The sequence below is a fragment of the Bidens hawaiensis genome, unplaced genomic scaffold, assembly GCF_021521415.1.
Source record: "Bidens hawaiensis isolate Kalapana, Puna unplaced genomic scaffold, B.hawaiensis_p1.1 tig00023806_1, whole genome shotgun sequence".
Taxonomy (NCBI): Eukaryota; Viridiplantae; Streptophyta; class Magnoliopsida; order Asterales; family Asteraceae; genus Bidens; species Bidens hawaiensis.
In genome coordinates, this window is record NW_027493740.1 from 37,257 (window position 1) to 52,239 (window position 14,983).

General features: G+C 33.2%; 1 protein-coding gene and 1 pseudogene across 2 annotated transcripts; one reads left to right on the top strand and one right to left on the bottom strand.

The window, feature by feature from the left end:
- The first annotated feature begins 639 nt into the window (after nt 1–639).
- Nucleotides 640–5,254, top strand: LOC143568078 (protein transport Sec1a-like; annotated as a pseudogene). The gene is made up of 20 exons (XR_013141521.1): nt 640–715; nt 1,068–1,126; nt 1,242–1,323; nt 1,745–1,823; nt 1,891–1,941; nt 2,022–2,219; nt 2,329–2,457; nt 2,532–2,720; nt 2,808–2,891; nt 2,972–3,070; nt 3,155–3,225; nt 3,358–3,454; nt 3,531–3,656; nt 3,755–3,850; nt 3,930–4,046; nt 4,131–4,208; nt 4,322–4,527; nt 4,602–4,692; nt 4,779–4,868; nt 5,002–5,254. The product of XR_013141521.1 is annotated as a protein transport Sec1a-like (transcript).
- A 214-nt stretch (nt 5,255–5,468) lies between these two features.
- On the bottom strand, nt 5,469–8,487 carry LOC143568079 (proteasome subunit beta type-1-like). Its single transcript, XM_077054315.1, has 7 exons — nt 8,441–8,487; nt 8,257–8,341; nt 6,738–6,842; nt 6,511–6,640; nt 6,285–6,427; nt 5,764–5,850; nt 5,469–5,675 (listed from the first exon to the last, which is right to left on the bottom strand). Exons 1-7 carry the CDS (start codon nt 8,485–8,487, stop codon nt 5,601–5,603), a joined length of 672 nt encoding a protein of 223 aa, XP_076910430.1. The 3' UTR covers nt 5,469–5,600.
- Nucleotides 8,488–14,983: the final 6,496 nt, after the last annotated feature.

Genomic DNA, 14,983 nt, shown 5'->3' on the forward strand with positions numbered 1-14,983 from the left:
TTATGATGCTAGTTAACCGGTATGAGATCATTATCGAATAATCAGACATGTATCATATAATACAATATCACATAATCATGCCAAGCCTACTAAAAACTCTATCCTTAATCCCATACACAAATACTAATTTTGCTACATATCCCGATATTGAGTTTCTATTTTTAACTTCTTTTTGTAGCCACCTAGTTTGATTCAATTAAGAGGTCACATATGATCCAGTCAGATGTAGAATGTGTGTGGTTCACTAAAAAGACACATTTCAATGGTTTAGTTAGTTAAACCTCTTAATAGGTAAATTTCATAAACATACTTAATGAATGATTCGGAGGCCATCTTTTAATCAGGCATACCTGCTTTTAACATGAGAAAATTTGCAAATAATAAGTTAGTTAAGGGGTGTGTTTGTAAGTCCATAATATATATATGTTAATTTCGTGGGAAACAAAGAACGTTTAATAACTGTCACCCCTTAAATTATGACAATCAATCAATCAATCTTCATTCATTCTCTCTTTGTTATTATTATTATTATGCAACATTTTCCATCTATGATTCATTGCATTTTGTGTTCTTGAAGATCAACCACCTTTTCATTTTTGATTCATATCATATTATATCGTATCATATCAACCGCATACAATGTCATGCACTGATTCGGATTCCTCGTCTCACGGAGGAGGAGACTACAAAAATTTCCGTCAAATCACCCGTGATAGTAAGTTGTCCTATCTTCATCATTTTGAGTGATCAAATGCTTAGGTTAAACATATATATAATATTATAAATAATGTATGATATGATAGCATAACTTTAATATTCATATATCATGTGTATGAAATGTAACAATATTATTTATGTAACATGTTACAAAACTCAATTTTTAAGTCTTAGGTTCATGGTAATGTTTATTGGTAGCTTAGTTGACCTTTGTGCTATTTCTTTAATAGAATTCATTGATATCGACAAGCATGTCGTGTTTCGTTCTAGGGGATTTAACGAGTTCACTTATTCAGCTACTATATATTATATTTCACTTATTTTGATGATAAATATTTATTATCTTGCAGGATTGCTGCATGAAATGCTGAAATCATCCTCATCAGGGGATGCTAGATCAAGTTGGAAGGCACGTACCGATCTATATAGTTAGATTTTGCTATATTATATATATATATATATATATATATATATATTTTTAAGCAATTTCATCCATTTGATTAAACTTACCGGCCCGTTTGCAGGTGCTTATTATGGATAAAGTTACCGTAAAAGTTATGTCTGCTTCGTGCAAGATGACAGATATTACAGATCAAGGAGTTTCTTGTAAGCATATAGAATGTGATATACTTGTGTTATGCAAAATGACAGATATCGACTGTTTATTCACTGTTTTTAAAATCCAGGCGGTTCGACTGTTTTTTTTTTTGAATAAAATCCTGACAACTCGATTAGATACTGACATGGGGCGTGACTTGGTTGGTTGGAAAACTAGTCAAGTTAGATTATTATCTAGGAGGGTCGACTGGATTTCAATGGATAAACTGGTAAATTGACCAGTCAAATGGACACTTTGGTCATTTTTCCAAAAAGAAATTATAAGATATAAATAATAGGAATCACGAAGGGAAATTGGATTTCATAATGAATTTTGTTATAAATTACAAATTTGTTCTCAATGGCATTTGTTTGCTGAAAATATATTATGTACGCGTGTTCGATATTAAGTGGTCGTTTTTCTCTGCAGTGGTGGAAGACCTTTTCAGGAGAAGGCAACCTATGCCTACAATGGATGTTATATATTTCATTCAACCAATTAAAGAGAAGTATGCATTCTATGATTCTATCTGCTGTGGCTTGTAACACTTACTATGTTCTTTGTTCGGTTTGCAGCCTTATCATGTTTATATCCGACATGTCGGGAAGAGAACCTTTATATAAGAAGTATGCAAAAATTTACAACTCCTTCCATTTGTTAACTTATATCTTATATTTTTTTTTCTTGATTGTTCGTTCGGTTGCAGAGCTTTTGTTTTCTTTAGTTCTCCTACACCAAAGGATTTGATAGATAAAATAAAAAGTGACATGAGTGTTTTACCACGCATCGGTGCTTTACGAGAGGTCGTTTCTCCAACTTTTTCTTCTTATTAATTTTATGAGATATGATCTAATGGTTTATTTTATTGCAGATGAATCTTGAATACTTTCCTTTAGAAAGTCAGGTACGCGTTATATATTATTTTTACATACAAAAGATATCATTTATTTAGTCATGTCTGACTTATGTTTAACTATATATTTAACGTATATTTAACTGTCTTTCAAATGCAGGCATTTACAACTGATCATGACAGAGCTCTAGAAGATATGTACAGTCAACTTGCTGAAAAATCCCGCCAATTTGAAGCTACCTTGAACACGATGTCCACTCGGATCGCTACTGTTTTTGCTTCAATGAAGGTAATCAAGAGTAAATAATAATCATGATTTTTATAAGTTATTTGTTGAAAAGATGAACATATTTGCATCTTTAGGAGTTTCCATATGTATGGTACCGTGCAAAGGGGATGGACGGATCAACTGCAGCAACGTTTCGTGATTTGGTGCCTGTTAAACTTGCTTCTGCTGTTTGGAACTCGATTACAATGTATAAAACCACAATTCCTAATTTCCCACAAACCGAAACATGTGACCTTATCATTGTGGATAGATCTCTTGATCTGGTAATCTTAAATTTATTTCATAAATATTTTTATTTATATATTTTTCGTCTTTAGTTTTGTGACATGTTACTTTGCGTATAACTTCAGATTGCACCTATTATACACGAATGGACTTATGATGCAATGTGTCATGATCTGCTAGACTTAGACGGGAATAAATATGTGCAAGAGGTATAATTTGTGCGAAAATCTGTTTTTCTCAATTGAGTAAAATAATGTTGAGATGAAAAAATAAAGCATATTGTATGTAGGTCCCGGATAAATCGGGAAATGGGACTCAGAAAAAAGAGTTCCTTTTGGAAGATCATGATCCGGTTTGGCTTGAAATGCGCCATTTACACATAGCCGAAGTATGCCATTATTTTTGTTTTTTTTTCCTGTTAACATGTAAATATTATAAGTTTTAATTTTTTTTTATCGGGCTGCTATATCAGGCTAGTGAAAAATTGAGCGACAAGATGCAAAATTTCTTGTCAAAAAACAAAGCTGCACAATTACAACAAAGGTCGGTTCTTATAAGCAACTACACCTTTGCGAGATCATATTATACGTTTTATTGCTTTTTTTATATTTGAAATATTTATACATTCACATTATGCTTTACGAGACTCTTAACCTGTGACTTGAACTAATGCAGAGATGGCAGTGAATTATCTACACGCGAGATACAGAAGATGGTTCAAGCTTTGCCTGCATATGATGAACAAATGGAGAAACTCTCACTCCATGTAGAGGTCTGCAGTTATTATGATTTGGCCCGTTTGAAATAAAACATAGCACAAATCGATGTTTAACTCCATGTTTAAACAGATTGCTGGAAAAATCAACAGTGTTATCAGAGATGAAGATCTCAGAGATCTTGGTCAAGTCGAGCAGGATCTTGTGTTTGGTGATGCTGGGACGAAGGAAGTTATTAACTTTTTAAGGGCACATCAGGTGACTTGAGTAATATAAATACATATAAAAACTTATGAAGCTTTTGTAGTTTTGTTAATAGTATATAGCATATCTGTCGGTATGATATAATATTACAGGACGCAAGAAGCGAATACAAGTTGAGACTACTAATGATTTTTGCTATGGTTTATCCCGAAAAGAGTGAGGGTGACAAAGCAACAAAGCTTATGCAGGTAATACTCTATCCTTCAAATGAACAGAAATGTAAATATATTAAACTGCTTATGTTGTTTCTGTTTTATCTGTTACTAGTTGGCAAAATTGCCTCCCGAGAATATGAAGACGATACAAAATATTAAATTGCTTGAGGGATCAAACAAGAAAAAGAAACAGCATGGAGCCTTTTCGCTTAAGTTTGATGCTCAAAAGGTAATTATATATATATTTTCACACAGTTATATTACTTATATACAAGATTCTGATTATTGTTGTATTTTTCTTACATATTATTAGAGGAATAATGCATTAAGAAAAGATAAAACTGGAGAAGAGGAAACATGGCAACTATCAAGATTTTATCCCATGTTGGAGGTAATATAATTATATAATCATAGCCTTTTCAAGCGACATAATAATCTATAACTATGTCGCGTAAAAAAATAATTAATTGTATTATGCATTATGTTGATGTGGTATTGTCTCAGGATTTGCTTGAAAAAGTAGGCAAGCGTGAATTGGAAAAAGATGAGTACCAATGCATGAACAATACAAGCAATCAAGGTTCTTCTAGTATCAGCGCGAATGACACGTCAGCAAGGAGCGGGCCATCTAGTCATCCAAATTCAAGGAGATCAAGAAGGAGTACAGCCACATGGGCAAAGCCTCGTCCAGCTGGTGATGGTCCTTCAAGGTAATCTTTATATACTTTTTGATCAAATATCATGTGGCTGCTACTAACTTACCTCTGTGCAACTGTTTTTGTAGCGATACAGCAGGTACGAACAGACCTGCGGGTAAGAAACACATGGGGCAGCGTATAGTTGTTTTTATCATCGGCGGGGCCACCAGATCCGAGGTTGGTTAACATTTGAAATTTTGGTTAGTGTAAAGGTGTTGCCTATAATATAACATAATTGATGATCCTTAAATTGTTGTTTGCAGTTGCGTGTTTGTCACAAACTTACTGATAAACTAAAGAGGGAGGTTATACTAGGTTCAACTAGTATGGATGATCCACCACAATACCTATCAGTAATATTTCCTTTTAATCAATTTCTTTCTTAAGCATATTATTATTATTATTATTATTATTATTATTATTATTATTATTATTATTATTATTATTATGTTTGGATGCATAATTTTCATACCATTTTTGTTGCAGAAACTTAAGGTGCTCTAACCTTGGAGTTGGAGACCGAGTATGGTTAAGTCAGCCCTGCAGCACACTTGCTTGCATAAATCTTGTTATACAGAGCGAGAATATATTTTATCCGTGTAGGATACTCGAATTTGAGATGTATTACTTCGTTAGTATACGAAGGATTTTACGTTCAAAGTATATCTATTTGTTGTCACTATTAAATCAAATTATTTATTAGGCTCCAATGAAATTTTTGAACACCAATGATGTTGAATGCATGTTCTGTATCAAAATATAATTAGCCTCAACTATATTGAATTAAAAGCATTTAAATAATTTACTAAACCTAGAAATTTTATCTTGAAAAAACACTGCTATTGTATCTATTGCATTTGTTTTTAAGAATCCAAATAAATAAAGGTAGTGATGTTATTTGTGTTCTTGCACAACATATATAGTTCAAACAAACTAGTTTTCTTATAAATGCAAATAAATCCATAAGCAGAAATACATCAAAGATCTTGAACGGTTAAAAAGAGTGCAACCGCCTTCATCTAAACAAGTTTTGATTCATGAAAACTGAAAAAGGACTGGCTGAGAGACAATCTTCAGTTCGGTGACTAATCTTTGCGCAGTTGTTCAGTTTCACGGCGAACACCATTTGCGTTTAGGATGATAATTTCGACACTATCTCCCTGCATAATTTAGTAACCGTCAACATAATGTTTCAATACTTTGTTGATTACTGATTACCTCTTTTAAACCTTATTAGTACAAACTTACAGTGTATATATCTCTTTCTGTTGCTGATGAAAAACAAGTCTTCACCAAGTCAACAGCTTCAGCTTCTGATAGCGGCGTAACAGCATCCTATGCACCAATATAACAAGTAAAATTAGTGTTTTGATCAATGTAGACTTTCAATGATCGTTGTCGATGAACTTTAGTCATTGTGATTTAGTTCCCTTGACAACTATATTATTCATTGCACTTTAACAATTTGCGAATCTAAACCATCAAATGATTATCATAATACCCACTTTGACCCATCAAGTTTTCCACCTAAAGTGTGTGCAACACCCGGTTTTATGGCTCATTAATTTAATTAAAATTTAATGTGTGCAACATGCCTAACATGTGATATTGTGTGTGGCTACTGGCTACCTGTGTACGCATATATGTGCGCCGATTTAGCATATATGGCTATTGACACCATTAAATTTTGCTTAATTTAATATAATTAACCACCCCTAAAACCTTGCGTGCGCGTGTGTGTATGAGAGAAAAAAAAATTCAATCCAGACCTTTGCAGGTAACAGAAGAGGGCTCGGGGACTTTAGCTGGTTGTCCAAGAATGGAGTGATGAGTGTGGCACCGGAACCTTGAGCACTGTATCCAACTCTCTCATAGGAGCCAACAGCATCATATGTGAAAACACATCCCTTACCTTAAAGTTCACAAAATGAGTTTTAAGTCACTAAATGCTTTGAGCATATTACATCACAACTAAAACCATAAATCCACATATACCTTGACTATCAAGACCACCTAAAACATTAAAGGCGTAATAAGGAAAGAAACGCTTGTAGTAGAGGGTGTTAGAGAGAAGCTGAGCCATAGCAGGGCAACTCATTTGTTTGTTATGCTGATGTTGGTAAATCTGTAATAAATATATACAAAACATCAGCATTTTCATAGATATCATAAAATATATACATGAATGAATGAAAACTAAGAATAAGTTTTAATAATCTTACCAGGTGTCTGGAAGACAGAACCTTCTGCAGTGCTTTCACGTCCGCCTGGAATCCAGAAGAAGCCATGAAGCTTTTGTCAGCTCTGAAAATAAATATTTTAACAGCCTTAATATCAAAGAAAGGTTCAACTTGACTTTTCAGCCAAACCAAATGATAATTAAGCTAAAGCAGAAGTCTTTTTAATGAACACAGTTGTAACATATCATGAAAACAAGACTTCAATGCAGCATATAGTCATACACTCTATAGGTTGTGTGTTGAGAGCATATAGTCATACACTCTATAGGTTGTGTGTTGAGAGCATATAGTCATACACTCTATATATAGGTTGTGTGTTGAGAAAAAATCTATCAAAAAAAGTTGGTGCAGAATTGCAGATAATATATAACTAATCAAGTCTTAAACTTCAGCTATCCACAAAAAAATTGCACCAGAATCATAAAGCTGAAAGCATCTAATAGTTGTTATCAAACATGATAATAAAAGAAGCCACCATCTGTAATTCTCTATGGACAAATATGTATACAACTCTAAACATCTGCAAACCCTAAGCATGGACCAAATTACGATCTACTGGCTCATAATTTCAAGCTCGAGCTCGTCTATGGCTCGTTTATTATTTTTAATTAATTAATTCATATGCATTTTAGATATTTATATATTTTGAAAAAAAAAAAAACTTTAAAAGTGCCTAAGCTTGGCTCGAGCTCATGTGCAGTACCTTAAACGAGACAAAGCTTGACTGTGCAGTGTGAAACTAATACATAGAAGTACAAAATAGTTAAAACTTGAAATTACACCAGCCTTGTTAAAGGTCAACAAGCCTAAACCTAAGCAGTTAATGCGGAAAAATATCGGTTATGGCGGTAGGATATCAGTAATTTTAATATCATGTAAAATTCATATATATAGCAATTTAACACTAATAATTCAGTATACTCTCCTACCATTAACAAATTATCTTTTTGCAACTAGCAAAACACTAACAATTGTAGTAAGTAGGAACGAATTAAGACTTTAAACACTAACATTGAACAATAAAATTGATTATTAAGACTTAAAACACTGATATCGGAAATACCGGTGATAAATATCGTCAATATTATCGGTACCGACATTTTGACCGATATTTTACCAAGGGACCGATAACCGATAAATCAGAGATATCGACTGCATAGGCCTAAACGATGTTCCCAGATAAGGCTTGAACTATCTAAACGAGCTTTATTTTAAGCTCAGGCTCAATAAGGCTCAGCTCATTTCGAGTTTCTTTTTTTGTCGAGTACCTAAATCCTAAGAGTAGACCAAATTACTCCAGGTTCGGTTAAATCAACACGGCAACTCTAAATAATCGACATATACAAACCCTATATTCAACCAACCAAACAAACAAAACAGCCTTAACTCAGCTCGAGCTCGTGTGCAGTACCTTAAACGAGACAAAACTCGACTGTGCAGTGTGAACTAATACATACTAGTACACTAAGCTCATTAAAGCTCGGGGTGGATAACTTATTACTCTGGTGAGAATACTGTAACCGGTGGACATCCGAGTATCCGCTGCAATCACGCAGTAATCCGCACCAGCAATCGCCACACAAGTTCTGCAGTGTACACACACAAACATTATTATTATTATTATTATTATTATTAAATCAAACACTGTAATGTACGTACGACTGTGTTGAATTAGGAATACTTACCCTCCATTGTTATCGTATGGAGACCAGTTTGCGTGTTCCTTCGTCATGATTTGGTTCAGTGTTTGATGAATGAATAATAATTAATAATAATTTTGTTCTTCGATTTCTTTTGTATCAAGACAACATGTTAAGAAGAAGAAAAAAAGGAGAAACTAGTTTGCAACTTGGCCCCTCAAGTTTAAGCCGGTTGTCGTTTGATACCTTTAAGTGCAAACGAGCCGAGCCGTAACTTATTCGGTGATCGAGCTTTATTTTCAAAGCTCGAGCTTAGCTTATGAGCAGATTTTCAAGCTCGGATTCGGCTCATTTATTATTTATTAATTATTTTTTATACAATTATAATAATTTTTATATATTTTTTTATTATAATTTTATGTATAAAATAATATATGTTATTTAGTTATTTTGATTTATTTTTTCATTACATTATATATAATAATTAATAATATTAAATATATATCTTAAAAAATTATATAAATGGTAGGCTCGCTTAGGATCGCGAGCCGTTTCGAGCTTGATAAGTGAAGCTCGGGCTCGTTTATTAGACGAGCTTACTTTTAGGCTCGGGATCGATCAAGCTTTTTAACGAGCTGATCTCGAGTAGCTTGCAAGCAGCTCGGATCGTTTGCACCCCTACTTGCAATAACAACCGAAGGAAAAAAATCAATACCGGAATAGATTATAACTCAGAAATTTAGGAAGTCAAACAAAGCGAAACTTAGATAAATGTATTTGAATTTATGTTTCCAAATTTTTATGACCTGACAAATTTGTTTTAAATTGAGAGCTTTAAACCGAACACTTTGGTAAGGGAGATGGAACTACACACAAATATAAGAGAATTTTCAACGCAAAACCTATGCAAATTTGCTCCTCAACGATAGAGTCTGATTGTAGGTTCGTCTACTGGGTCCATATCAGCCAAACGATGAATTACTATTATTGCCTTTATTATTGATGCTCTCAATGTCAAAACTGTAGTTTTGTTTAATTTGTAAAACTCAATGCTTTATCTTGCATATTATATGTAAAAAGTTTTAAATATTTAAATTCGATAAAAAACTACTTTTAAATGATTAAATTCATTAAAAAAATATTTTTTTTGTCAAACATTGATATTCATCTAGGATTAATGTAGAAAAAATCGCAAATACCTTTATTTGTTGTTTAAAAATAAAAAAGAATGGCAACTAATAGTATTCTTAACAAATTCTTGTTCACAAATAACCACCGAACGAAGACATCAAGATTCCAAAACCCATAAAACACAGAGATACAGAAGATTTAGAGAACATGGGAGATCTGATCGCGTGGTTGTTGTCCTTCTTCATCCTCGTAGCAGTCTTAGCCCTTGTTCTTTACCAGGTTATAATTATTATTTATTTGTTTAACATTAAACCATTATGGTGATTTTGATAGGCCTTTTTTTTATATATAAATCTGTTAATTTTATAGGAATATTGCTAATGCAAAAAAGTATATACAGATTAGTTAGACATAGTCTGGATGTTAAGTGATTATTATTGACACATTTAATTATTGGAATCAAATAATTAGCAAGGCTGCTACAAAGTGCTTAAACTTAGATATAGCTTTACATTTACATTTAAAATCAATTTCACTGCCTATGCAGTCAATATCGGTGGGATATCGGTTATCGATCCTCATGTGAAATATCGGCGATATCAATGTTTTAAGTCTTAATTTCAACTTTTAGCGTTTAATGTTAGGGGGTGTTTGGTAGAGGGAATTGAGGGGTGAGAAATGGAATTGGAAAGAATTCTCTTGTTTGTTTATGAAAGAAAGAGGTGAGAAATGGAAATAAACCATTTCCATTTCTCTGATTTTGATTCTCTAAAAAAGGCGGAGAATTGGATTTCTCTGATTTCATTTCTCCCATTTTCCTCCTTCATTTCTCCCATCTTTCATTCAGTCTCAACTTCTCCACGGCCCCTCCGAGGAGTTTTAGAAAACCCTAAAAAAGCCTCCAACTTTTGCTTCCAATCAACCTTCGATTCAGGTGCAGCAGATCCTTAATTTTATCACTCTGATTTTCTCTTTATTTATTTATGCATATTCGATCTTCATATATTTATATTTATATATAATAGATCGGTGTTGATGATTTAGCTTAGATGTACGGATGATGTATGCTGCTTTGTTTGTTTCTTTCTATCTCTATGTTCTGCTTTTACTGATTGATTCAAGCAACCTAACTTTTAATCTGTATTGGAATCGACTTCTCATCTAGATGTTTAAACTTTAAAGAATGAATAGATGTTTATTATTCGATTCATAGTACTTGTTGATGATGAATGAGTTATTATTATTAAGTTAACGAATAAACAAAGACTTTGTTTTGTTAGGACTACTCAACACCTTCAGAATAACTAAGGCATGTAAACTTAATTAAAAAAAAGTTTATCTTTTTGTACTTTGAATATAATTGTTTGAAGTTTTGTTTATGCCTGAGGATTTGGATCTTGGCTCTATAAGCTCAGGGTATGATTATGCTCTGCTTCACTGCTGCTTTTTTTAGTCTTTTTATTAAAGGTCTTTTATAGCTTGTGGAATGGAAGAATGAACTGAATATAGATGATTGTATCTTATGTTATTCATACATGTATATGTTTCACTCATACTTCACACACATGCATTTGCTTATCTCCGTTGTGCATACTAATTTATATTTATTAGTATGACACCCTTCATGTAAGTCTTTGTTTTGTAAGTCAGTTGTAAGGTAGATCTGTGATATTGGACATCTTTTGATGCATCTTATAATCTGTTAACTCATTGTTTTTTGCTAGTTTTGCTTTGTGCAGTGCAGTCATTGTTTTTTGCTGGTTTTGCTTTGTAAGGTAGATCTGTGATATTGTCTTTTGATGCATCTTATAATCTGTTAACTCATAGCACCGCAACCCAATTGCCTCCTGTTAATCGTTATCTCGACAGTCACTCACCAATCGGTTGCAACATTCACCTATTCCTTCAATAATCTTTATAATTGCTAATCGATTAGCTGGTGATGTAGTCTATTGGGTTTCGACTATTTTCATTGATGCCTCTTCGAAATAGTCTTAGCTAAATGAAGTTTAGATTTAACAGACACAAAGCAAACTAATATTTGGATTATATTTTGGAGTTATTTGTTTTTCTTGAATTTTCTTATATTTTTATGTGTAGATGGCAAGATCACCTTCCAGACAAAGAATAGTTGCCATAGGTGCATTTTATGTCATTTATGTTACGATTCGTTGGTGGATGTTGTGTACTTATCATTTGCGTCGGTCGATTGAGTCAATGACTTTACGTACAAAATATTTAATGAGTTACCATAATAGGCGTGAAAACATGGTGAGGATGGTTTATGAAAGTGATGTTACGAGTGTTGTTAACATAAGAATGAATATACATGCATTTACAACACTTTGTGATATGCTAGAAACTAGAGGGGGACTAAAGAATAGTAAAAACATGCTAGTCGATGAGCAAGTTACTATGTTTTTACATACCCTTGCTCATAATGCAAAGAATAGGATACTAGTCAACAGATTTCATCGGTCCGGGGAAACTGTAAGTCGGTATTTCAAGTTAGTCTTAAATGCTATATGTCGATTACACAAAGAACTCTACAAGTCACCCGTGCCAGTGCCAGATAATGAAACTGATGAAAGATGGAAATGGTTTAAGGTTAGTCAAACACATTTTTTATTAAAGATATTTTTTGCTAACATACATTAGTAAGTAATGATTTCTTTTAACTCAGGGTTGCTTAGGAGCATTAGATGGAACATACATTAAAGTTAAAGTCCCTGCTATTGATAGAAAACCTTATAGGACAAGAAAAGGGCAGATTTGTACTAACGTACTCGGAGTATGTACGAGAGACCTTTTATTTACGTATGTCTTAGCGGGATGGGAGGGTTCTGCAGCTGATAGTAGAGTTTTGCGTGATGCAATCAGTAGACCCAATGGTCTTAAAATAACTCCAGGTATGTGATAGACAATTTTCAAAGAATATACATAGATTTAAGTATGATAATTAACATAGAGTTTATGGTTAATTGTAGGAACATACTACCTTTGTGATGCCGGTTATACAAATGGTGAAGGATTTTTAACTCCATATCGAGGTCAACGTTATCATCTTAACGATTGGTCTCGTCCTCCTACGAATGCTAAGGAGTTCTTTAATATGAGACATTCATCGGCCAGGAATGTTATAGAAAGATGTTTCGGAATGATTAAAGATAGATGGGCTATCTTGCGTGATAACTCATATCATCCCATAGAGTCCATGCCACGTATCATCATTGCTTGTTGTTTATTGCACAATTTCATACGAACAACAATGAGTGAAGACCCTCTTGATAACGAAATCCCAGTAAATCACACACAACCTGCAAATGACAATGACAATGTTATTTCTATGATCGAGCCCTCACAAGAATGGACCGATCGTAGAGACCTTCTTGCTAATGAAATGTTTAATAGTTGGACTGTGATGCGTGCGCAGCGTGCCAACAATGTTTCTTAATTATGTTTGACAATTATGTATTTTTTATTTGTAGAACCAAGGATGTTTCTTATTAATGTTTATTTATGCACTTTATTTGTTTCTTATTAATGTTTCTTGTTATATTTGTATTTGTAGTTACATGAATTATGATTTTTAATTGTATAATTATGCATTTGTACATAGACATGGCAGATTCAAATATAGTGAGAGGAGTTACTCGGAGCAAGCATACCTGGACAAATGATGAAGATGCAAAGCTAATTGATGCATTAATGGAGATACATGCATCCGGAAAGTATGCTGGTGCTGACAATGGATTCAAACCAGGTTATTTAAATGGTGTTCAACAATTGCTAGATGTAAGTTTTCCTAACTCTGGCCTCAAAGCAGAACCACATATAAAGTCTAGGATGAAGACATGGAAGACACACTTTAGCATTGTATATGATATGGTGCATACAAGTGGGTTTGGTTGGGATGAACAAAAATGTTGTATTATTGCCGATGATAGTGTTTGGAATGAATACGTGAAGGTATATTCTAAAAAATATATTTTTTAGATTTTAAAATTTTATTTTAATTTATTTGTAATTGTCTTGTAGTCTCACAAAGGTGCTGTGAATTTTCGTGACAAGTCATTTCCTTTCTATGACAAATTGTGTACCATATTCGGTAAGGATAGAGCTACTGGTAGTAAAGCAGTTGACCTTGGAGAAGAAGATGTTGTTCAAGAGACGCAAAAAAGCTCACCTGTTGATATTGAAGACTTTGATTTTGTTGATGAAGCCGTTCCAAATGTTGATAGATCTGAAGGACAAACAGGAAGTGTAACAAGCAAGCGCAAAAGAGGTAGAAGCACGGATGCAGATGAGATATATCGAGAGTCTTGCAAAGATATCAAGGAAGTTTTGCTTCGATTTGGGGAGATGGTGGGTGAACAACTTAGCAAAGAAGGTATGGAGGCTCGTGAAATCTTTGAAAAGGTTAGTGATGAGTTGAAAGCTTTACCAGGTATCACTACGAAAAAACGGTTCAAAGCAGCTCATTTGATTGGTAAAGATGTGGATCTAGGACGTTCTTTTCTTGCGTTGACAATAGAAGAGAAAATTGAGATGGTCGAGTTGTATACCGATGGTTCAATGGGATAGTTGTGTATGGTTGAAGTATGTTTTGTATGTGAATTGGTTTTAACTATGGTTGATGTTTTTTGCTTAAAAACTATGTTTTGTATGTGAATTGGTTTGATCAATGCATATTTTGGTTGGAATTTATGCATCTTTTTATATGTTTTTTATTTTTTAATAAATATTTGTTATGAAAAAAATACTTGTGCTAATGATAAAGTTGATATAATTCTTTGTTTATTTTCTATGTACCAAACAAGAGAAATGATTCTCAGCTATATTTCTCTACTGAAATCTCTGTACTACCAAACAGAACAGTCAATTCTCATTCTCCAGACCAATTCCCTTTCTCTGCAATTCCATTTCTCTATTCTATTTCTCTACAATTCCATTCTCTGTACCAAACACCCCCTTAGTGTTTTGAGTCTTGATCAGTTCCTACTTGCTACAATTGTTAGTGTTTTGCAAGTTGCAAAGGGTTAATTTGTTAATAGTAGGAGAGTATATTGAATTGTTAGTGTTAAAATTAAACTGATATAAATGTTAGTGGTTCTGCATGATATTAAAATTACCGATATCTCAAATATCGGTCCGATATATTTCCGCGTTACTGCAAAAGCTTTTTACTTGATTTTCAGTTTTCGACTATTTTGGCCCTAAAAGATAAGAATTCAAGATCAAGATTGGATTTTTCAAACACTTCCAAGTTAATTTCACTGTAATAATTAAGATTTCTTGTTTATGCTTAAATTGCATTTAACTGCACAGGTTTCACTGTAACTTTTTAAATGTAATTTACAAGGTCATGGATGCTATAATTTAGCACTTTTACTAGTTGAAGTATGTTTTTGTATCGGTATGAGGTAATTAACAATTACAACTTTTATTGCAGCTGAT

Bases quoted from the DNA above. Each gene is read 5' to 3' on its own strand.
- LOC143568079 (XM_077054315.1), bottom strand. From the start codon at position 8,487: ATGACGAAGGAACACGCAAACTGGTCTCCATACGATAACAATGGAGG. The intron at 6,843-8,256 runs GTAATAAGTTAT...TTTGATATTAAG, and splicing joins GTTACAGTATTCTCACCAGA to GCTGTTAAAATATTTATTTT. The intron at 6,428-6,510 runs GTATATGTGGAT...GTGAACTTTAAG, and splicing joins AGGTGGTCTTGATAGTCAAG to GTAAGGGATGTGTTTTCACA.